This window comes from Gymnodraco acuticeps, unplaced genomic scaffold, assembly GCF_902827175.1.
Source record: "Gymnodraco acuticeps unplaced genomic scaffold, fGymAcu1.1, whole genome shotgun sequence".
In the NCBI taxonomy this organism is placed as follows: Eukaryota; Metazoa; Chordata; class Actinopteri; order Perciformes; family Bathydraconidae; genus Gymnodraco; species Gymnodraco acuticeps.
The window spans coordinates 2,345,026-2,368,977 of NW_022990484.1; the positions used below are offsets into that span (position 1 = coordinate 2,345,026).

General features: G+C 44.6%; 2 protein-coding genes across 3 annotated transcripts in view; one reads left to right on the forward strand and one right to left on the reverse strand.

Annotated features, from left to right (window-relative positions):
• pcolceb (procollagen C-endopeptidase enhancer b) overlaps positions 1–5,419 on the forward strand; it is a 7,602-nt gene extending 2,183 nt beyond the window's left edge. Inside the window, exons 3-9 of the mRNA XM_034226332.1 lie at positions 1,374–1,632; positions 1,852–1,976; positions 2,723–2,859; positions 3,021–3,655; positions 3,789–3,869; positions 4,026–4,196; positions 4,779–5,419. Coding sequence (XP_034082223.1) covers positions 1,374–1,632; positions 1,852–1,976; positions 2,723–2,859; positions 3,021–3,655; positions 3,789–3,869; positions 4,026–4,196; positions 4,779–4,909 — 1,539 coding nt within the window. The 3' untranslated portion in view covers positions 4,910–5,419. The remainder of the gene's footprint in view (positions 1–1,373; positions 1,633–1,851; positions 1,977–2,722; positions 2,860–3,020; positions 3,656–3,788; positions 3,870–4,025; positions 4,197–4,778) is intronic.
• Positions 5,420–6,785: 1,366 nt separating this feature from the next.
• Positions 6,786–23,952, reverse strand: part of LOC117552748 (zinc finger protein 239-like) — a 44,684-nt gene continuing 27,517 nt past the window's right edge. Inside the window, exons 1-5 of one of the 2 annotated variants that reach the window (XM_034226356.1) lie at positions 8,337–8,606; positions 7,761–7,841; positions 7,620–7,667; positions 7,326–7,499; positions 6,786–7,153 (exon numbers count right to left, since the gene is read on the reverse strand). In XM_034226356.1, coding sequence (XP_034082247.1) covers positions 6,993–7,153; positions 7,326–7,499; positions 7,620–7,667; positions 7,761–7,809 — 432 coding nt within the window. In that variant the 5' untranslated portion in view covers positions 7,810–7,841; positions 8,337–8,606 and the 3' untranslated portion in view covers positions 6,786–6,992. Of the gene's footprint in view, positions 7,154–7,325; positions 7,500–7,619; positions 7,668–7,760; positions 7,842–8,336; positions 8,607–23,952 lie in introns of those variants that run through there. The other variant, XM_034226355.1, reaches the window with a different exon arrangement.

A 23,952-nucleotide genomic window follows, 5' to 3' on the forward strand; every position in this document is an offset into this window, starting at 1 on the left:
TAGTTCTATTTGATTTAAATCCCTTTCCCAGCTTTATAGTTAGAAGAATAAGCTTAACAAACAAACACACAAAGGGCAAGGCCAACAGCAAACTGCCAAACTCTGTCAAACTACATTTCATCTCGGGCCACATTAGCATCATGGTTGCACTCAAAGGGCCAGTTTTATATATAAGACTATATAAAAAAATACATATACTGTATACATTTTTAATATATATAAAATAATGTATTATATTACATTATTGCCTCTGCATCGGATTATTATCGGATAGGGTAATAACTTCATAATTAACTACGTCTGAAAGCAGAAGTCTAGGGCAAGTCTCTTCAGTGAGAATGTCACAAAATGATTTAAAAAGAAAAGCCAAATTCTGGAAAAAAAATTAAATTTTGAAAAAGAGTAACATTTTGAAAAAAAAGGCAGATTCTGAGAAAAAAATAATATTTTGAAGAAAAAAAGTCAAATTTGGAGATGCATTGTGGGACATGTAGTTTATGGGCAATGTGCTTGTGTAAAGCGGCATGTAACCGTATAATAAACATATAATATTCTTTGCAAGCTCTTGTGGGGCCACAGAAAATGAAGTCACGGGCCAGATTTGGCCCCCGGGCCTTGAGTTTGACACCCCTGCCTTATCTTAGTTGGAACATACCATCTGCCAAGGTAAACGTAGGGGAAGCTGGACTGATACAACGTTCTGGTAGTACCTATTAACAAAGAAAGTATTAATTTCATATGTCTTAATATCTGCTGGCAGACTAAATGTATCTTTGGCCACACACACACCAACTAGGTTCACAACTTTAACAGAAAGACATTTACAGATGAACAGTTTTGCCCCTTTTTCCATAATCACACATTGCCCGTCACTCACTGCTGAGAGTGCCTAATGAGACACACCTGTTGTCACTTTCACTAATTAAACTGATGACCTGAAACAACACCTGCAGGACCACAACAAACTATCCCCTTTTAGCCCTTTTCACAGATAATAATTTAATTTAAAATGTTTGTATTTGGTTACCTAGATAAATTAACAGGTTAAGTCAAACATTGGATTTCAAATTAATTTGTATAAACACTCAATATTAATTTGTGGAAATATGTATAAGCAAGCTATTTCAAATCATGACTCCAAGCATTTTATAGCAGCTCAATTACACAATTTTTTTTTTTTTTTAATCTTGTTTTGTGCATTACGTTTTACATATTTCCCTCAAAATCAGTCTGACATAACTGGTATATTTGGCAACTTGCAAAAAGAAAAAGAGTTTATTAAATCTAAAACCTATCTTTACAAAAATTGTGATCACGACGGCAGCTAAAGCTTAGCGGTCTTTCCTCAAAGTGTTTCCTGTTGCTCCCTACAGGTTCCAGAGGGTCATGTCGTCATGCTGTCTTTCCGCCTCTTCGACATGGAGGCCGACCCCACCTGTCGCTACGACTACCTGGACGTCTACAATGGTCACACCCGATTGGTGCAAAAGCTGGGTCGTTTCTGTGGGACGTTCAGGCCCGGCGCAGTCATCTCCACCTCCAACACCATGATGTTGGATATGGTGTCCGACGAATCGACTGGAGGAAGAGGCTTTATTGCTTACTTCAGCGCGGGGAAGCCACATATGGAAGGTGTTGACGCGTAACACCACACAATCTGCTCTAGGATAAATAAATCACAAAAATCTGTAAAAATGACATCTTTAAGATAAAAACATTTTGCACATAGTTTAGGTATATATGTTTGTTTTACCCCAAATGCAGAACCACAGTGAAAAACAAACCCTCATTCCCTTTTTGATAAAGGTCAAAGTGTGGTGTATCAGCGTTTCCTCTTCTTTATTCCCAAAGAACACCAGTTCTGTGGAGGACGTCTGACGAAATCGCAGGGCTCTGTCAAGACGCCCAACTGGCCCAACTCTAATTACCCAGCAGGCATCAGCTGTTCCTGGCACATCTCAGTAGAACCAAGTAATGTAAGCAAAACAAAAATGGAAGTAGCCTAAATGTGGGGAGGGTTTTAATGCATGTACGCGTAATTGTTCCCTAACCATCAACGGACCCTACGCCAGCCAAGCTAACGAGCTAACAAATGCTAATGGTTGGAAAGGCGCAAATGTCTTAAAACACACATTTTTTAGGCTAGCTAGCTAATTTTGTCTAGTCTCCTAGCTTCCATCTTCAAAGTGGAAAACTGACTTAACAGCACAATATGCCATCTCAAATTTTGAATGCTGTTAGGGTACAGAAGGTTTGAATCTGGTCATCGAAGGTGCCGTGCAGCTTATTGCAAAAGGGAAAAGAACAAGTCTTGTAAGGTGATTTTCATAGGTGTGTTATGAAGGAGGGAAGGAGAAATACAAATAGTAATAAAGGGGCCCATCAAAAGGAAATGTTCAACCCCAGGTCCCTTGGGGTCTGTGACAGCGGTCTTATGACGGATTTCAAATGAAAGACTTCATTGAGTGCCTGAAGGTGTGTTCACGTGTGCCAAGAGATTGAACGCAAGGAAAGAGGGAAAGAAGTGAGAGCGAGGGAGAGAGTAAATGCCCTTTCTGTATTTCAGAATTCAGCCCCTTCTCCTCCTACACCACCACTACTTACTGTATGTCTGCACTGTGCTGGATTCATGAAAATAAACCAGGTCACATCAACCATTCCCCGTCATATATTTCATAGTTTGTACTGGCATGTTTTGTGTTTATTCCCATCTCTTCCCCAGGTGATCGAGGTGAAGTTTGTGAAGCTGGACTTGGAGCCTGACACGTACTGTCGCTACGACTATGTGGCATTGTTTAACGGGGGAGAGAAGGATAACACGCGGCGAATTGGGAAGTTCTGCGGAGACAGGCATCCAGGGTGAGAATACTGGATGTCTAAAGGGGCAAAAAACATGCTTAAAGTTGCTTTTTCGAAGAGTGAACCCAATATTCTTTCTGTATTTTAACGCCTTTCCCCTTTACTATTCCTCCTCATGTCCCTACATGTTTTCTGTCTCTATTTCCTCATCCTTTATACAGAACAATAGTGACAAAGGGGAATGAGCTCCTGGTCCAGTTTGTCTCTGACCTCAGTGTGACCTCAGATGGCTTCTTGGCCCACTACTCCAGTGTGCCCCGCGGGTCGAGGACACCAACCGCAGGGGGAGACTTCATCCATCGCCCTCAGACCACATCAACAGCACAACGAACAGTCTTGGCGCCAAGCAAACCCACCAAACCAACCCCTAAACCTAGACCCACTCTCAGGACTAAACCCACCCAAAAACCAGGCAAAAGACCACTGGTAAAGAAACTGCTGAAACCTCTGTCACGTAAACCTACCATCAAGCCTGCAGTCAAGCCCACGGCTAAACCCAAACCAGCTAGACCCACACCTAAAGCACCTGTGAAAAAGCCTGCACCTAAACCTGGAACCAAACCAACAACCAAGCCTAAGATTATTAAGCCAAGGCTCAAACCAAGCATCAAGGTTAAACCCATACGAAAGCCTACACTGAAGACCAAACCCACCTTAAAACCTAGAGTAAAACCATTAAAGCCAACCCCTAAGGGTGGAGTTAAACCAACAGCCAAACCCAAGATTAAGCCTAAAGCTAAGCCCAAACCTCGAGTTATCAAGACAGTAACAAAGAAGCCTGCTGTGAGCAAGAAACGTAAGTGAAAGTAATTGTTTAAGATATCAATCTGCACTCTGCTTTTATGTATGTAGTCTATATATGCACACCTGTAATGAGAAGCAAATGAATGTGCGTATCTTGTGTTTGTTGACTTGTGTGTTTTCTTTAGCTTTACCACTGAACCCACTGTGTACACAAGCCTGTAAGAGGACAGGAACTCTCCAATCCAGCTTCTGCCCTCATGACTTTGGTAAGCAACATAAACTGCCCCCCTATTCTTCACATCCCCAACAACATAAGCATAACTTATTCTAATATAATTGTTTTGGGTGTGCCTTTTGTAAAGCAAATCTCATACAAACGCCTTTTCTCTTTTGGATTTTTCTCTTATTTCGCCTTATTTTAGTGATTACGGGTAAGATCACTTCTTTGACCGCTGGTCCCAGGGGCTCATCGACAGTGGAGGTGTCCATAATCAAGGCCTATAAGGCAGGACGCCTGAACATCGCCAAATCAGGGCCCCTCATGTCGGTCACACTGACCTCCACCTGCAAGAGATGCCCCGGACTCCTCAAAGGTATAGTAGATTTACATATAGTACTTTCTATGCTGTCTGTTTGTGTATATAACACACACTCAAGCAACATTTTTACAGACTATAATGTGACCCTCAACCGTCAGGTATTCAAAGTTGATATCAAATGGTAAAACTTGACTAGTCAACTGATGAGGATTCTGCATTAGCCCTATAAGTCATACAGAGGATACAAAATCAATGACTGTGCATTAAACCATGTATAACCTGTACTTAATGTTGTAAAAAAGGATATCAATTCAAGTATAAATGACACCAATTCTTCAAATGAAGTTAAAAAAATCAGCTTAACTATTAGAAACTTAGATATGGATATAGCTTGTAGTGCATGAAGTTATGAAATAAAGTAAATGCTGACATATTGAATCTCTTAAAGGGGAATATGATGATTTTGGCTTATAAATGAAAGAGCACAAAGTCTCACTCTATGCAGACAATGTGATGTTTTACTTAGCCAATATATCCCAATCATAAATGGCATTCGTAGAAAATGAGGAATATTGTGATGTGGCTGAGAATAACCTGGTTTGTGACAAATTCTGACAATTATTTCCTCCTGTTCAGGCCGGAACTACGTGTTGATGGGAAAAGTGGACGCACAGGGCAGCGGCCTCCTCAGCCCCTCCAGCTTCACCCTCCTCTATAAACCCATCCACGCCAGAGCATTGGCCAACCTCGCGAGCAAACCCTGCTGACATCACAGCTCATCCAACCAATCAGATGGACAGCCCTGACTATCTCTCTGAAAACATGTAGCTTGTGTGAAAATATGATGAGTTATACCCGAAACAATTTTTTTACATGATGCATGAACAGTTATTATAAAACAGTACATGTGCATCAGTGTTATATTTTGTATTTTGTATGTAAATTATATTATTTCTGGGATAAAAGATGCACATCGCTGAATCATGTAGTTTTGGTGCTTGAGGTGATTTTTATATCTCGTTTCTAGTATTTTCCTTTATACATGAAGTAATAACCCACAGTTAAAATGTATATAAAACACAAATGAAAACATACAGATGATTACATGTTAATGTCATTAAATACACAAACCACCCCAGTTCTTTGAGTCCGATCTAACTTTATTTATCTGTGAACTCTTGAATGATGAACGTAGCTTCCTTTAAATGAACCCATTTAAGGATAATTCCTTGACTTTGAGAAAGACCCTCTGTTGAATAAAATAATGCCTTCTTCAAGAGTCTGCTCATGATTTTAGACATTATTATATAATTTATGTTATATGCCACTCTCACTGCCACACCCTCTTTTTGACAAGAACACAAACGCTCCCACACATTTTTTTTTTTTAAACTGTTTATGCTAATTTGTTAAAGGTCCCCTATGATACTGTTTTTCATCAATATATTATAGGTCTCACTGACCGTCTCAGATATATACAAAACATGTCTCTGAAGTGTTTGGCTCCAAACACAAACAGATCATTGTAGCATCCCATAATCCCCTCTGTTTCAGCCCTGTTTCAAAAGTACTGATTCTCTGTCTGTTACTTTAGATGAAAATAAGGAGCCACTCCCCACACCCCTCTGAGAGATATTTGGTTAAAAAGAACACAATGGAGCTCCAGGAGGAGATTCAGGTGATAAGGTGGGGGGGTTGCTGATTGGCTAATGGTTACACAAGCCAAAATATCGTTATGACATCATAAAGTGGCCAAAATCTGATCAGCTCATTTTCAGACAGGTTTTTATATAAATGGATCAGGACAAAAAGAGAGAATATTTTTCCCTGAAACTTTCAGAATCTCTTTCCACAGAGGGGACACATGTTGATGTATAAAATACATTACAAAGTGGATTTTGCATAATAGGTGACCTTTAATGTAATTCCCTGCAACAACAGTAAACGTAATCATTGATGATCACTCACAGACAGGAGTGTTTTCTTTCTTCTCAATTACCTCTCTGCAATATAGCAATTAAGTGATATTTCAAATATACTTTCACATTGTAAAAAATAGATAACTCACAGACTATTTCAGGACTTATGTTAACGTCGTGTGGTAAAACAACAAAAATATACTATTTGATTTAACCAAACAAAGAGTAGATGTTATACTCGAGACCTAATGGGATAAATTGAGTTGTTTGGACCTGATTTGAAAGCATACATTTGTTTGTCTCACATGTGACAATAAATAAATACATTTTTCTCACTTTCTTGGTTTTCCTGTAAAGAGTAATGCCTCCTTCAAGAGAAACAACTATGACCTGGGGACAAGAGGTCACAAATAGAGATTTTGTCTCAATGTTGGGAGCATTATTTCCTGTAAAAGCATTAGGCCGACATCTAGTGGCGTGTTGAAGTTATTGCAGTGTGTGAAAAAAAATGTAAATAAGTGAAACTCTCAGAAATGTATTTCAAGGTTCAAGAGTTTTATTGTCCTTTGTACATAGCTACAGTGTAGTTATGACAATTACATTCTTAGGTCCTCCAACAGTAAAACACAATAAAATAGAATATAATAGAAATAGTGCAGAATAGTCTATAAACAAGTAATTGGAATATTGATATATGTAAGTTACAAACAGATTGTACGTGTACTTTAATTTGAATAGAAGCAATCTGGACCACTGACTGAAGGCTTTTCAGTATTTTTACAGATGTGTTATTGTTGCTGATACCTAAGCTTTTGTGACTTGGTAACATATTTATAAGAGAATAAAATTTGTATCCAAACATTTAGTCAGATAATTAAATACTATTTGAAAAGTCAAACCATGGTAATAAAACAGGATTGCTTGAGGGGAGTTAAGAAAAAATCAAGAGACAGAAAAGGTTGCAAACTAAAAGGATGCAGAACAGCTTGGTGGTCCACGAGGCAAACAGGTCCAGGGTGTTGTTCCAGTAGGTATCCATGCTGGATAGTGCCTTGTAGTCAGGGTTACGGATAGATGCCATCCAGACGTTACCTAGAGAAAAAGAAGCCAAAGAGATGAATACTTTCCAAAGAAGTAAACCGATTTCCAGTTGAAATTGCATCCATTTGAATCTAAAATATAGATAATGGAACCTTTAGCTGCTTGTGTAAGTTTGTACATTGATTATACTCCTGTTAGACACCAATTCAGTCTTTTATCTTACCGACGATGAACCAGCAGAAGAAGAGTGGAGAGACTAAGCACTTCCAGGTCACGTGGTTCCTGAAGCGGGCGAAGCAGGGCAGGACGGAGACCACGGCCAGCAGCAGGGAAACGGCAACCATCGCCCACACATAGATGGGAATATAGAGCTGCCCTGGGGAGTGGTACATTGCTCCTGTGGGAGACAAGGTGTATCACTTCACCTGCCCTGTCTTTTAATGACCATTGTTCATCATGTTTTGATAGCAATAGCTCTGATTGTCTGAGATTTCAAAAGATGCTTTGATTTGCTTACCCACTATTTGAGCAATGGGCATGATGCCGATCAAAAACTGGGCCCAAACTGAGGAAAGACAGACAATATGAAGACATGTGGGCATAACTTTTCAACAACTCTCTTCTTCAATGACTTATCAACTACTGTTGGAGCTCTTACGTAATATGGCTGCTGGAGGTGCTGGAATGTGCTGAGGCATGGCTCTCATCTTCACAAGGAGGAATCAGTGGACTTTATTTTCTGCAAAAAATGCAACAAAACTAATATTATTTAAGTTAAAAGATAAGGGCAGTACATGCAAAAAAAGAAAAATCACAACCTAATCAAAACAGGTCATGTTATAGCCTACTTTTCTGTGAGTAAGAGGAAGAAAACGTTTATAAAAAGGTTATTTTATTTGTACCCTTGTAGATTTGGTTTGCAGACACGGTATCCACTGTGACACACGTTTAAAACAACACAGAAAACGGGCAAATCTTTTTAAAACAAACAGATCCACTCCTTAGTTGGGAAGGTGACATCTTAAACATATAGGCCAATTCGCACAGACAGTCAGAAATGTTGCTTCCTTCACTTTGCTGCTGCATTTTAGCCTGGATTATGTGGTTAAGTTAATACGTATTTGTCTGATATTAAAGTTGAATATTCTTTTGTAAAACATGACGCTGTCAGTATTCTTGTCCATGTTTAAAAACAGGCTTATCATTAAGAATACAAAGGCATGAGTTGACTTACCGAGTTGATAATCAGCAGTGTAGGACCGCTGATCAGTTAATAAAGTTGGTTAACCCGGATAAAATAAAGATACGATGCGTAGTTTAGGCCTTTGACGTCTTCCTCTCAGTCTGACGTTCTCTCTTCAGACCAAATGCTCAAAAAGGCCATAACCACGTTACATTTCACAATAACTGTTCTTCATTTCCCGCTTAAAATCCATTAAATAAATACAACAAAACTTGTATGTTTTAAGTTTGAAGAATCAAGGTCAACCGGATCTCACCAGAATGCGTGACTCCACCACGACTCCTTAACACCGAATAGACCTATCGCTAAACCACGCCCCAAATAGAATTTGTCCAATCATATCACAGCGAAAATCCCTCCTGACAGAAAACTCGGACATCACCAGAAAAGCCGATCGAAACCACTGTGAAGAGTTCAGTTTCTATGTTTATTATCTAGCTAATATCTGATGGTGAAACGCTGTGCGTGGGGTACCTGTAATTTCGGACACCAGGTACCCTGAAAGACTGGATGGAGGAGTATATTTCGTACCTTTTCCGAAGCCCAAAAGAAAACTCGACAAATGCAAGCGGTGGATTATGCTGTGTCGTCAACCACATACACAACTGAATGTGAAGACAATTATCAAGGACACTTATGTTTGCTCAAAGGTAAGGTCAATTCATAAAGACATCATATTTGACGGTATGTATTAGAAACGTAGACCAAACTATTAGTTTGCTAACGATTGACTTTGACTGCCAACTAGCTAGCGTATATCCAGCCCAGCTAGCTAACGTTAGCTGCCAACTTGTTAGCCAGCTAACTAGCTACAGTGTTATCAACATCAACGTTTGCTGTCTGACTTTTCGTCCTCGCTAGTTAGCTGGTGTTTTTAGCTAACTTTTGCTAACTGTCTTTTCACCTCAAAGCACTTCAGAGATGGGAAGCCAACTCTGGAATATCAGATCCCATCCGGGCTCTCGTGTGTGCTGCTCCGAAAAGACAGTCAGCCAGGTGCATAACAGTGAAAATGATGACCAACAAGGACAGTTATAGTTATAGATTTAATGTAGTGACCACCACTGCTAACATTCAACATCATATTATCATTTCAATGGTTACACAACAGTCACCACTACACACGACAGGCAACAAGATTAGATATTTTATGTAAAGAAATACATGGCTACCTTTTTACTCTTGCTTTTAACTGTTAACTTTCATCTGCTGTTGCTTTTATTAGCTCTTGCTTCTATTTTAATGTTATTTTAACTTGAACTCCCCCCGCGGCCATTGTCAAGAGTCATTCACGGTCGGCTTTGTTTGTCCGAGTTTTCAAAGGGGGCGTGGCTTAGCGATAGGTCTATTGCATGGCGGAGTCACGCATTCTGCTACATTTAGGTTTCGGCACCACGCAAAAAACCGTAAAGTGAATGAGGCTCTTTTGTCGTGGTGCACACACGCATTTCTACAACGTCCCGCAGTGAGCTTTTATTCTATAAAACGTTTTTAAAATCTACTTTATAGCTTGTAGTATCTCACGGGAGGCTTCTTTTATTTAATTTGTATTCATAATAATTTTTATTTTTCGTCAGAATGTAAAAATTACATTACTTACGATTTGTTCCCCTCAAAAACAGTGCATTGTGTGTAATACAACTGTGATTTGTATTAAATTAGTTAGTTTTAAAGGAAGGCCAGAACTTCAGCTGTGTCAAATAGATTGTTCCGCATGGCAGCATGGCAGTGCTGCGTAATCAAAACAAAACATATAGCGCTCGGCGCTTGCTCATGGCGTCACAATGGGACATAGGCCTATACCATTAAACATGGAGTAAGGGTTATAACAAAGTAATACTTAACACTCCCACTCAACCTTAACTCTATTGGTTACATCAAAACAATATAATAAGGCTTCTCTTTTGCCTTAACAATGTGAATACACTCGTGCACTTTTAAGTGCCAAACATGTCTTGAGCAAACCTCTTTAGCTGTAGCTTTGTAGCTGGCTTGGTCATGACGTCTTTGAGTTGTGAAAAGCGCTATATAAATAAAATGCATTATTATTATTATTATCAGCAATCATTAACTCAGTAGGGCAGTAGGCCTACTCCAAAGTAGACTTTCCGTTATTTACAGTGTCCCTAATGAAATGGTACTTAATATCAATGTGTTTGCTCCTTTGCCTATTTACTGGGTTTTTGGCAAGGGCTATAGTACCTTGGTTGTCCCCGTACACCTTTGTTTGTACATACTGGTATGTGTCTATCAGAGTTGGGTGTAACAATAGGGTGTAACGCGTTACAAAGTAAGTTACTGTAATAATATTACTTTGGTCGGTAACGAAGCAGTGCAACGCGTTACTTTTATGATTTAGTAATCACACTACAGTTACTAACATTGCCCTTACACGCGTTACTTCGTTACTTTTATAAAATAATTACACTCACTGACAGAATAGAGGGGTTTCCGCCGCAGGTTTATATACCTGTAGGCCTATGTAATATGCGCGACTTGCGAGACCACATCTCCACGTGCAGTGCTGCATAAACATGGATGAGTCTTTTCATCTGTAAACTCCCTCAACGGGGCCGCTCGCTCTCTTTTGTTGATCGCCCTCTCACGGGTGAACAGTTCAATGCCCCGCTTCATTGTAGGAATTCTGTCTCTACCACTTTAGTTTGACCATCTCTGTTACTAAGTTATGGAATACTAAATAAATAAGTAATTAGATACCTTACCGTTATGCGCTCATAAAGAATGATAAGAATAATGCGTCTTGAACTGGTTTCATTAATTAGTGTCTTGACGTTTCACAGACTGTTAGTTTGTTGTGGTAGGCTGGTAGCCTATTTTAGAGCATATAAAAAGAAGACTTGTGTTATGTCTTCCTTAATGCAATAGTAATTGGGGGTGCAAGTGGAGTCTCGCAGAGGCAAAACTGTGGCGCGCACACTGTAGGTGCGCCGCAGTCTGCGTGATCTGCCTGTGGAGGGGCGGGCCGGCCCTGCGAGTAAAGTAACGAGTAAAGTAACGAGTTACTTTATGTCGAGAGTAACGAAATATATTACTTTTTTTTAAAGTAATATGTAATATGTAATATATTACTTTTTTTTTAGTAACGATGATCAGATCGTCAACCCATACAATCATGATTACCTTTTCATCATGTTTCTCTCCTGTATACACACAATGATCAGCTGGATTCTGTATGAAACCGTTCTCACTCAGACATGTGTGTAACATAGCATTCCAGTTTCTACCTGATTGCTTAAGGCCATAGAGAGACTTTTGCAACTTACAAACTAGGTTTTCCCCAGTTATTGACTTTTCTTCATAGCCTTCTGGTTGCTCCATATAGATTTCACAATCAATGGGTGCATGGAAATAGGCTGTCTTACACTTGTCATATCAGCTGTGGGAGAAAATGTCTCTTTGTGTCACGGTGTGTGAAGCAGGTAGGACCCAAATGCAGATTAAAGTGAAAGTTCCTTTATTTCAAGGCTAGGTGATAACAGACAGAACAAAACACTCACCGACGAACTAGTCATGACAAAAGACAACCCGACAAAGAGAGACAGAAAACCCAGAACTTAAATACACCCAGGACTAATCACATAAACACGAGACAGGTGAGGAGGGAGGAGAAATCGCATCAATAAGCCACCAGGGTGGGTGGAGGGGGGTCTGGAGGACGGGACTGAGATGACCGCCCAGGAGCACAGCAGAGGACCAGGAAGGCATCTCGGGCGGACGGCCCGTGGGCAAGGCAGAGTTCAAGGAGGGGTTCTCGGGCGGACGGCCCGGGGGCAAGGCAGAGTTCAAAAAGGGGTATTCGGGCGGACGGCCCGGGGGCAAGGCAGAGTTCAAGGTGGGGGTTATGGAGGGGCGAAGGCCATCGCGGGCGAACTCAGGGGGCCGAGCATGAGGGCGAGGACCGCGGCCGGGAAAGTCAGGGGGCCGGGCTCGAGGGCAAAGGCCGCGGCAGGAAGAGTCAGGGGGCCGGGCTCGAGGACGAGGGCAGCGGCAGGAAGAGTCAGGGGGCCGGGATCGCGGGCGAAGACCACGGCTCACAGAGGGCCCGGGATCGCAGGCGAAGACCACGGCTCACAGAGGGCCGGGATCGCGGGCGAAGACCACGGCTCACAGAGGACCGGGATCGAGGGCGAAGACCACGGCTCTCAGGGGGCCGGGCTCGAGGGCGAAGACCAGAGAGCTCCGGAGGCCGGGCAGGAAGGCGCTGACGGGCCAGCGCCGGAGGCCGGGCAGGACCCGGTGTCGGCCGGACAGGAACCGGAGCTGGTGGGACAGGCCTCGGCAGGATCCCCCATGGAAGAGGACCAGGACACGGGATTGGCAGCACCCCCGGCGAGACAGAGGATGGCGGGGCCTCCAACGGAACAGGACAAGGAGTTGGTAGGACCCCCGGCAGGAGAGTAGTCGGCGGGGCCTCCAATGCCACAGGACAAAGGGCTGGCAGGACCCCCGGCAGGAGAGTAGTCGGCGGGGCCTCCAACAGCACAGGACAAAGGGTTGGCAGGACCCCCGGCAGGAGAGTAGTCGGTGGGACCTCCAACGAGACAGGACAAGGAGCTGGCAGGACCCCCGGCAGGAGAGTAGACGGCGGGACCTCCAAGGGGACAGGACAAAGGGTTGGCAGGACCCCCGGCAGGAGAGTAGTCGGCGGGGCCTCCAACGGCACAGGACAAAGGGTTGGCAGGACCCCCGGCAGGAGAGTAGACGGCGGGACCTCCAACGAGACAGGACAAAGGGTTGGCAGGACCCCCGGCAGGAGAGTAGACGGCGGGCCCTCCAACGGGACAGGACAATGGGTTGGCAGGACCCCCGGCAGGAGAGTAGACGGCGGGACCTCCAACGGGACAGGACAAAGGGTTGGCAGGACCCCCGGCAGGAGAGTAGTCGGCGGGACCTCCAACATGACAGGACAAGGAGCTGGCAGGACCCCCGGCAGGAGAGTAGACGGCGGGACCGCCAACGGGACAGACATACGATTGGTAGGACCCCCGGCAGAGGAGTAGTCGACGGGACCTCCAACGGGACAGGACATGGAGTTGGCAGGACCCCCAGCGGAACCTCCAACGGACCAGGACATTGGGTAGGGACTTGAGACGTGACTCGAGAGGGGACTCGAGAGGAGACTCGAGAGGGGAACTAGAGAGGGGACTAGAGGAGAGACTAGAGGAGGGACTAGAGGAGGAACTAGAGAAGGGAACTCGAGAGGGAACTCGCGAGGGGAACTAGAGAGGGGACTCGAAGAGGGACTAGAGAGGGGACTAAAGGAGGGAACTGGAGAGGGAACTGGAGAGGGGACTGGAGAGGGGACTCGAGAGGGAACTGGAGAGGGGACTCGAGAGGGAACTGGAGAGGGAACTGGAGAGGGGACTAGAGGAGGGACTAGGGAAAGGACTAGAGAAGGGAACTCGAGAGGGAACTCGAGAGGGGAACTAGAGAGGGGACTCGAAGAGGGACTAGAGGAGGGACTAAAGTAGGGACTAGAGGAGGGACTAGAGGAGGGGACTGGAGAGGGGACTAGAGGAGGGACTAGAGAATTGACTTGAGTAGGGACTAGAGATGGGACTAGAGGAGGGACTCGGGAAGGGACCAGAGAGGGGACTAGAGAAGTGACTAGAGGAGGGACTTGAGAAGGGACTAGAGATGGAACTCGAGAGGTGACTCGAGAAGAGACTAGAGATGGAACTCGAGAGGTGACTCGAGAGGGGACTTGAGAGGTGACTCGAGAGGGAACTCGAGAGGTGACTCGAGAGGTGACTCGAGATGGGACTCGAGAGGAAACTTGAGAGTTGACTGGAGAGGAATCTCGAGAGGGAACTCGAGAGGAATCTCGAGAGGGAACTCGAGAAGGGACTCGAGAGGAATCTCGAGAGGGAACTCGAGAAGGGACTCGAGAGGGGACCCGAGAGGGAACTCGGGTAGGAACTGGAGAGGGGACTCGGGTAGGAACTGGAGAGGGGACTCGGGTAGGAACTGGAGAGGGGACTCGGGTAGGAACTTGAGAGGGGACTTGAGAGGGAACTTGTGTCGGTCGGTACGCCGACAGGACACGGGGAGCTGGCGTCGTCTGGGGAGCCAGCAGGAGACGAGGTGCTGGAGTCGGCCGGTACACCGACAAGACTCGGGGAGCTGGTGTTGGCTGGAGAGCCAACAGGAGACGAGGTGCTGGAGTCGGCCGGTACGCCGACAAGACTCGGGGAGCTGGCGTCGGCTGGGGAGCCAGCAGGAGACGAGGTGCTGGAGTCGGGACCATGACTGCTGGAGCCGGTACTTGAGCCGGAACCATGGCTGGAACTGGGGCCGGAACCATGGCTGTATGGGCCAGCTCTGGTGCAGGGACCATGGCTGTTGGGGCCTGTACTGGAGCCTGGATCATGGCTGTGTGGGCTGGTTTTGGAGCCGGAAACATGGCTGCTGGGGCCTGCACTGGAGCCGGAACAACGGCCGCTGGGGCTCGGGCTGCCAGCCTGGCCCTGCGACGACTCCTCTTAGCAGCCTCCTGAATACTCCGTGGACCTCCATAAGCCTGACGAGTTCCGGAATACGACTCCTGGACAGGAGCAGGAACTGGGGCAGAAGCACGGGTTGACTTCAGGCGGAACCCACCAAGGCGTATGGTGCCAGGTTGGGAATTGGGAGAAATGGAGTTAGCATGCCTGGGGCTAGCAGGCCGGGAATCCCATGTTTCAAGGAAGTCCAAAATCCAGTCGGGTAAGAACTCAACAAAACATAGTTTCTCTGCTGCCAACCGGTGCGCCTCTACCAGAGCGGCCCTCTTCTGCCGAACACTGGACGCTTCCTTCCACCAATCGAAGCAGCAAGCCAGATAGAAGGTAAAATGCTGTAATTCTACCTCCCATGGATCATCTGCTGGGTCCATTTGTTTGGTCGGGTTGTACTGTCACGGTGTGTGAAGCAGGTGGGACCCAAATGCAGATTAAAGTGAAAGTTCCTTTATTTCAAGGCTAGGTGATAACAGACAGAACAGAACACTCACCGACGAACTAGTCATGACAAAAGACAACCCGACAAAGAGAGACAGAAAACCCAGAACTTAAATACACCCAGGACTAATCACATAAACACGAGACAGGTGAGGAGGGAGGAGAAAACACAGAGGTACCAGGTGAACACAATTGGGTAATCGGGGAGGGAAACAGACAGAAAGGAAACGGGGGTGAACACTTTACAAAATAAAACAGGAAACCCAAAGATAGAAAAAGACAAGAAAAACACCAACACAGACAGATCCTAACACTTTGTAGTCTGTTCCTGGTTTTTGACTGTAGCCTTTTTCTACAAAACTTGCCTTGCATTTATCTGATCCATCAATGTCACTTTTGAGTGCATAGGCCCATCTTCCCCCCACTGCCTTTTTACCTGGTGGCAACTTGGTGAGGTGGAAGGTCTCGTTCTCTTCCAGAGATCGTTTCTCCTCGTCCATGGCATTCTTCCACTGCCTTGACTTTGCTGACACTATGGCATCATTGTAGGTTTGAGGGATATCACAGACTGCTCTGTAGCAAAAGTCCATGCATGTTTGTGCTTTGTCCTCTGTATCCTCAGTCTCAAAATCCTGTAGATGAGTTGGTCTCCTTTTGTTTATCTGTGGATACCTTTTGGTTATCAGGCGTCCATTTCGGGTAGCTCTTTCCTGGAGCGTCAGCTTCAGCGGCAGACAGGCTAAGACTGACAAAGACATTAGAGTCCTACAGGAGTCACGAGGGAGGCAAAGAGGAGGCAAATCCTACTTTGATTGAGCTAAGTATCGTTGGCGTTTTTAATTTTTACTTTTGTTGTTTAGCCCCTCATGCTATAATCATGTGTATTTTCTCCATTCCTGTTCATGTGTCTTCTCGCAATTATCACTGGCCCCGTGTATCTCGTAATCAATATAACCGGCCTGCTCTCGTCTATCCCACGTGCTCCACTGAGATCCAACATCTAGTTTCAGGTGGCCTGTGGAACTGCCAGTCAGCTGTTCCTAAGGCTGACTTCATCTCTGGCTACACCTCCCTGCAGTCTCTGGATTTCCTTGCTCTCACTGAGACCTGGATTACTCCATCCAACACATCCACCCCAGCAGCTCTCTCCACTGCATATTCCTTCTCCCATACACCCAGACCCACTGGCAGAGGAGGTGGCACTGGTCTCCTGCTCTCTCCCAAATGGAGCTTTTCCCTCTTCAAGCTACCTAACTTTACTCCTTCCACCTTTGAGTTCCATGCCGTCACAGTAACCCATCCTATACAGTTAACCATTGTTGTTCTCTACCGTCCACCAGGCGCCTTGGGGGACTTCTTGGAGGAATTAGATCATCTCCTCTCACACATCCCTGAAACTGGCCCTCCCGCTGTACTTCTCGGAGACTTCAACCTCCAGATGGGGAAGATAGACGAACTAACATCTCTGTTAACCGCCTTTGCTTTCTCACTCTCTCCGTCCCCACCGACTCATAAAGCTGGCAATGTCCTTGATCTCATATTCTCAAGGAACTGCGCTACTTCTAACCTCTCTGTAAACCCGCTCCACACATCCGATCACTTCTTCATTTCATTCTCTCTATCCCTTTCCAAACATAACAAACTAATCTCTTCCCATCCTACACTTGTCCGCCGTAACCTTCGCTCCCTCTCTCCCTCTACCTTTGCCTCGTCGGTGCTCTCAGCCCTCCCTTCCTCTGATTCGTTCCAACTACTGCCTCCAAACTCTGCTGCAGAAACTCTCCTCTCTACTCTCTCATCCACTCTGGACTCGCTCTGTCCTCTGACATCTCGGCAGGCTCGTCAGTCCCCTCCGGCTCCCTGGCTAAATGATGCACTGCGTGCTAATAGAACCGTCCTTAGGGCAGCAGAGCGGAAATGGTGGAAATCCAAACACCGTGACGACCTCCTAACCTATCAAGCTCTCCTCTCCTCTTTCTCTGCTTCGATCTCTCAGGCAAAAAGCACTTTCTTTCAAGATAAGATCCAATCTTCCTATTCCAATCCTAAAAAACTATTTTCCATCTTCTCCACCCTCTTGGACCCTCCAAAAGCTCCTCCCCCCTCCTCACTTCTGTCAAGCGACTTTGTTACCCACTTTGAAAAAAAGGTTAATGATATTCGCTCTTCTTTTTCTGACTCACCTTTACTCACCGCTGGGTCACCAGACCTTCCTTCCACCAACACACTAACCTCCTTTTCCCCTCTCTCTCCAAGTGAGGTTCTTACCCTCATTACCTCTGCCCGCCCTACCACCTGTCCTCTGGACCCTATCCCTTCAAACCTCCTTCAGACTATCGCTCCTGATATTCTACCGTTTCTCACCCATTTCATCAACACTTCTCTAACTTCTGGTCACTTTCCAAACAGTCTCAAGGAGGCAAGAGTAAACCCTCTCCTAAAGAAACCCACTCTCAACCCGTCTGATGTTATAAACTACAGGCCTGTCTCTCTCCTCCCGTTCCTGTCTAAATCACTTGAACGCGCTGTCTTTAAACAACTCTCCTGTTATCTCAATCAGAACAACCTTCTGGATCCGCACCAGTCTGGTTTCAAGGCAGGTCACTCCACAGAAACTGCTCTCATTGCTGTCACGGAGGAACTGCACACTGCCAAAACTGCATCCCTCTCCTCTGTCATCATCCTGTTGGACCTGTCTGCTGCATTCGACACGGTGAATCATCAGATCCTCCTTCGCACTCTCCAAAAACTTGGAGTTTCAGGCTCTGCACTTTCCCTCCTCACCTCATACCTGAAAGACCGTACCTACAGGGTGACTTGGAGAGGGTCTGAGTCCGACCCTTGTCAATTAACTACGGGGGTCCCTCAGGGCTCTGTTCTTGGTCCCCTCCTCTTCTCCTTGTACACAAACTCGCTCGGATCAGTCATTAGCCCGCATGGTTTTTCTTACCACTGCTACGCTGACGACACCCAATTAATTCTGTCCTTTCCCCGCTCAGAGACCCAGGTCGTCGCACGCATCTCTGCTTGTCTAGCTGACATCTCTCAGTGGATGTCTGCTCACCACCTCAAGCTCAACCTTGACAAGACTGAGCTGCTCTTCCTCCCGGGAAAAGATTGTCCAACTCTTGACCTGACAATCAACATCGGCACCTCAGTTGTTTCCCCGACTCAGACTGCAAGGAATCTGGGTGTGACCCTAGATAACAACCTGTCCTTCACTGCAAACATCGCTGCTACAACCCGCTGCTGCAGATACACGCTTTACAACATCAGGAAGATACGTCCCCAGCTGACTCAGGTTCTGGTCCAGGCTCTCGTCATCTCACGCCTAGACTACTGCAACTCCCTCCTGGCTGGTCTACCTGCATGTGCCATCCGACCTCTGCAGCTCATCCAGAATGCAGCGGCTCGTCTGGTTTTCAACCTTCCTAAATTCTCCCACACCACTCCGCTCCTCCGCTCCCTTCACTGACTTCCGGTAACTGCTAGAATCCACTTCAAGACACTGGTACTTGCTTACCGTGCTGCGAATGGATCTGGCCCTTCCTACATCCAGGACATGGTTAAACCGTACACCCCAGCGCGTGCACTACGCTCTGCATCAGCCAAACGACTCGTTGCGCCCTCGCTGCGAGGGGGACCCAAGTTCCCATCGGCGAAAACACGTGGGTTTGCTATCCTGGCTCCAAGATGGTGGAATGAGCTCCCCATTGACATCAGGACGGCAGATAGCTTGCACATCTTCCGGCGCAAACTGAAAACTCATCTCTTTCGACTCCACTTCGAGCGTTAGAACGATTAACGAAGCACTTTTATACCAATAAAGGACTGGATTACCTAAAGCCAGTTGAGTAGCACTTGAAATGTTTGTCTCTATGAAACCTGATATACTTATATGATTCTGTTTTCTTCAAAGTTGTGTCTTCCTGGTCGAATGTACTTATTGTAAGTCGCTTTGGACAAAAGCGTCAGCTAAATGCAATGTAATGTAATGTAATGGTTACAGTCTCTGTGGCTTTACTCGGCTGTGTACATTCAGTCTCTTCAAGTAAAGTCTCAGGCACACAAATCTGAATACCATGACTTGATACATTTTCCACATTTATATCATTGCCTACGGCCCTGGAGTGTGCATCCTCATGACCACATTCTATGTGTGATTCAGATGTTTGTGTTTCCTTTTCTTTTGCGCTTTTAGTTGTGAATTTCACCAACCTGTGCTTTTGCACCTTCTCTGTTTCTGGGTAATACACCTGATAAGCTGGGCTGTTTTTATCATATCCAATGAAAACCCCTTGCTCACATCTAGAGTCTAGCTTCCCTTTTTCTTGTTTGTAAGCAAAACATGTTGTACCAAATGTTTGCAGTTTGGATACATTTGGTTCTTTGCCTGTGAACAACTCGTATGTCGTTTTCTTTGTGCGCCTGCAGTAGCACCTGTTTCTTACAAAAGCTGCAGTCTGCATAGCGTAGTTCCATAGCTTGTCTGGTAACCCACTCTCTATCAGTAGGCATCTGCTCATATCATAGAGAGTTCACCAGCTTCTCTCTGCTGTACCATTTTGGTGTGGTGAATAGGGTGCAGACGTTTCGTGTCTAATCCTATTTTTAGTTAAGAGTGCCTGAAAGTCGCGGCTTGTAAACTCAGTGCCGTTGTCTGAACGAATACACTTGACTTCTCCATATGGTGCTATGTCTGCCAAGAACCTTTCTGTGGCTTGCACTGTATCACTTTTTGACTTCAGAAAATATACCATCACGGTGCCTGAATAGTCATCTGTAAATGACTGTGCATATCTGTGGCCTTCTCTGCTCAGTGTTGACATGGGACCAGTTAAATCAGTATGTACTAGCTCTAAGGGTTTCTCAGCCTTTCTGTCTGGCTCCCTATTTCTAGTCTGTGTGAATACACTTCACATAACTGACTAGGCTTAACTGCTGTTCCTTTTATCTCCATGCCTGTCACTACACTTTGTAATTTCTGTACATCTTCATAGTTGCAATGACCCAACATGTCATGCCAAGTTTGCATATCATGACACCCTTTACATTTATCGACATTTTCTTTAACAGTTGGCAAGTAATACAAATGTCCACTCTCGTGGATGTCAAACCTGCTGTCCTTGGTAACCATGTGGCTTTCTCCTTTCTTGAAGGTGATTGTCGCTCCTCCATTTGCCGCTCTTGCCACAGAGAAGATGTCATGTGGGTATGAAGGTATGTACAGTGCATCCCGTAGCTGTGCTCTGTGCTGTCGTCCAGTGTCGTCTACCACAGTGGTTCCCAACCAAATATCATATTTATACTTTTTTTTTGTACATATAATTGTAAGGCAATACATGATTGCCACTAAAAGCCTTGTCTCTACATTACAATAAAATATAAAAAATAATTGACTAATTAATTTGAATACAAATTCAAGTTAGTATTAAAGGCATAAAAAGACAGACATTTATAATTCTTTCTTTAATATAAATGTTTCTTCTGCCCATAAAGTGTCAAAACCAGGCTTGTCTGGATAAACGCATTTTTAAAACATAGTCATTGTCCATGCCGGTTTCAGTTGGATTATTTGTCATAGTTGCTCCGATCAGATCGGTCTCCTCCATTTTGTAGATTATTTACGACTTTTGAATCCACATAAACACATCGGCAAAATCGGGCTTACTTTGAGCAACAGTTTAATCCCTTTGTGAATTGTTTCCACTTGCGCCGTCATTTCATTTCTTCATACAGCGGGAATCCAAATAAATTAATCCTGAGTCCAATAACCATCAAAGTCAGTCCAATAGTGCTCCTTAATTACGCTTTCATCCTCCTTTAACAAAATACTTCACATTCATCCAGTTTGTGACAGTAGTTGTAGCATTTTTGAGACTTTTAAACTTTAATTACCGCTGTTGCGCACCCCCCCCCCCTTGTGTGTGTGTGGGGGGGGGGCGCAACTTCCAACAGGAGTCATTTGGGGGGGCTCTTGGGAAAAAAGGTTGGGAACCACCGGTCTAGCAGATGCACGATCGCTGTTCCTCTGCGTTGTGCTATTCCGCTGCATTTGGTCCCGTCAGCTAACTCCACTGAATGTGTCCCTGAAAGGAATGAGTCATCAAAGCTGTCAAACTTTTCAATATCGTTCACAATGTGGGATGTTGCTCCAGAGTCCACCATGATGCCTCTCATCTCTATGTTGTCTGGAGGTCTCCCGTTCTTTGTGTGCTTTGCCTTGAATAATTGGTCTTGTTCGCTGTTTTCCTCCTCTTTCACTTTTCTGATACCATCTTGTCCCCCTTTTTTCTTGCACAGGGATTCTTCGTGTGTGTTATTTTTGCAGTAACCACACCACACTTTTCTGTAACATGTTCTTGCCTTATGCCCTCTTATTCCACATTTGTAGCATATAACGTTAGCATCTTCTTCTTTTCTATTGTTAGCAGACATCCTGCCGGGGCCTCTGCCTTGTCTAACATTAGTTTTCATCACGTTATCTGTGGTTTCTTTTATCTTACATTTTTCTGCCTCTTCGTATACATGCAGTCTCCTTTTAAAGTCTATGAATGTAACGTTATCTTCATTCTGCGTTACATGAACAGCCAGTGGCTTAAAAGTGTCTGGTAGTCCTCCTATTATCATGGCGATTATGAGTCCGTCGCTCATGGTCTCACCTGTTTCCCTCAAAGCCGTGATAAGGTTCTCCGCCCATAAGGTAGTCGGTAACACTTTAGCTGTTTGTCATGTGTAGCTTGGTCAACGACGTGTAGAGGTTTATTATCCGTGGTTTACTTTTTCCAGAATAATGTTCTTTCAATATTCTTAGAGCCTTCCAGCCATCATCAGCGGCATCGTGTCTTATCAGTGATAGGCTTTTATCATCTATCAGTCTTATTAACTCAGCATAGCAATCAGCATTCTTTTTCCTGTCTTCTGCTAGCTGTTCAGGACTATTTCCAGTGGGTTCATGGAGAATAGTTTCTTTTAATTTCAGGATATGTAGGCAACCTAAGAATCTTGTTTCCCAAAGGTCATACTTATCGTCGGTTCCATCGAACAAAAGCTGTGGCGCGAAAACTCCCGTTGCTCTGCTTGCCATCTTGTTAGCACAGCGATTAGCTTGCTAAACTAGCTTGTTAGCATTGGGTTCTCACGTAGCCTAATACGTCGCGTATAATATCTCCCGCCACTTCTTTACTTATTGGTCCACCAGTGGAGAGCCGTCAGGGCCCTCTAGGCCCTCTGTGAGGGCCTAAGTCTAAGATATTCAAAAAAATAATATTTGAAAACATAAAAAAAAACATTTTTTTAAAAATATATTTTTTAATATTTTGTTGTTGTTACATTTTTCATTAGTTTGACCAAAATAACTTGATTTAATTGTATTTAAAATAACATTTCCAAATAAATAAATCCTTCGAATCTGCCTGTTCAGTTTCTGTTGGAATGTGAAAGGTTAAACGCCGTCTCTGCGAGTTACTGTGAATACGGGAGAGCTTGTTGGTCCCTCTCTACATTCACACAGGGCCAGCTATAGTAACTCAACGAGAGAGTAATGTCAAATGACAGTACAATTGACTAATCATATCTTCCTTCTAAATGGGCGGGCTTTATGACAAGTTCCGCCCGCTGTGAAGTCACTGGCCGTGGCCCCTTCTCACTTCGGTTAAATGGATTCCTTGCGTCGTTTCCCTGCGACTAGTCCCTCCCACCAGGGAAGCATGGAGAGACGCAAGGAAACCACGGCTGCTTCTCAGGTCGACTATTTTCAACTTCCGGTGAGACCGAGGACCGAGGAGCGATCATGGAGGAGCGATAACCGAGGAACCACCAGACCATCCTCCGATGAAATCCTCAGATACTCACCCCGCCCCCTTACTGTGTATCGCTCACTGATTGGACGAGGCAGTGCATGCACTGATCTGATGCTTCTTGACAAGAGAGCAGAGTGAAGAAAATACATGAACCTCACGGGAGTCACTGCTCAGTTTATACCGTGTTTTGTTTCAATTCATGTATCATTTAGTTACAAATATGTGATATATCTGAACAACAAAGTGGTCAAAAATAATTGAATTCATTTTTTGGAAACATTTTCATGATCGCTTTTTTCGTTTTACATTTTCATTTATTGTCATTTCCATTCAGTCAGTCATTAAGTGCTATTGAAATGTTAATGTGCTACATATCCAAACAAACAAACAAAGTGTGCAATCCAATGAATGTTAATCTAACTGGGTTTTGATAGATAACATATCTCTTTTTCTTCTCTCAATTATTTTATTTCTATTGTGCACTCTAATCAATATTAATCAAACTATTGTTCGTTTTAAGAATGGCGTTTATCTTTTTTGAGAATTAGTTCTTATTTTATTTTATTTATTTGGGTCTACAACAGATGATACAAATGTTTGTGTCAGTAAATGTGTACTAACAGAGGCGGGGGGGTGTGTGGAAATAACGGGGACAGAGCTGCTGTCAGACGATCAGCTGTGCAGCGTCACGCTGTGCAGCGTCATCACAAACGGACGTCGCTTCACGTGACGCTCCGGAGGAAAGGACGTCCCATTGCTCTTAAAACTCATTTCCCTGCTTCTCGTGGTTTCCTTGCGTCTCTCCATGCTTCCCTGGTGGGAGGGACTAAACGCAGGGAAACGACG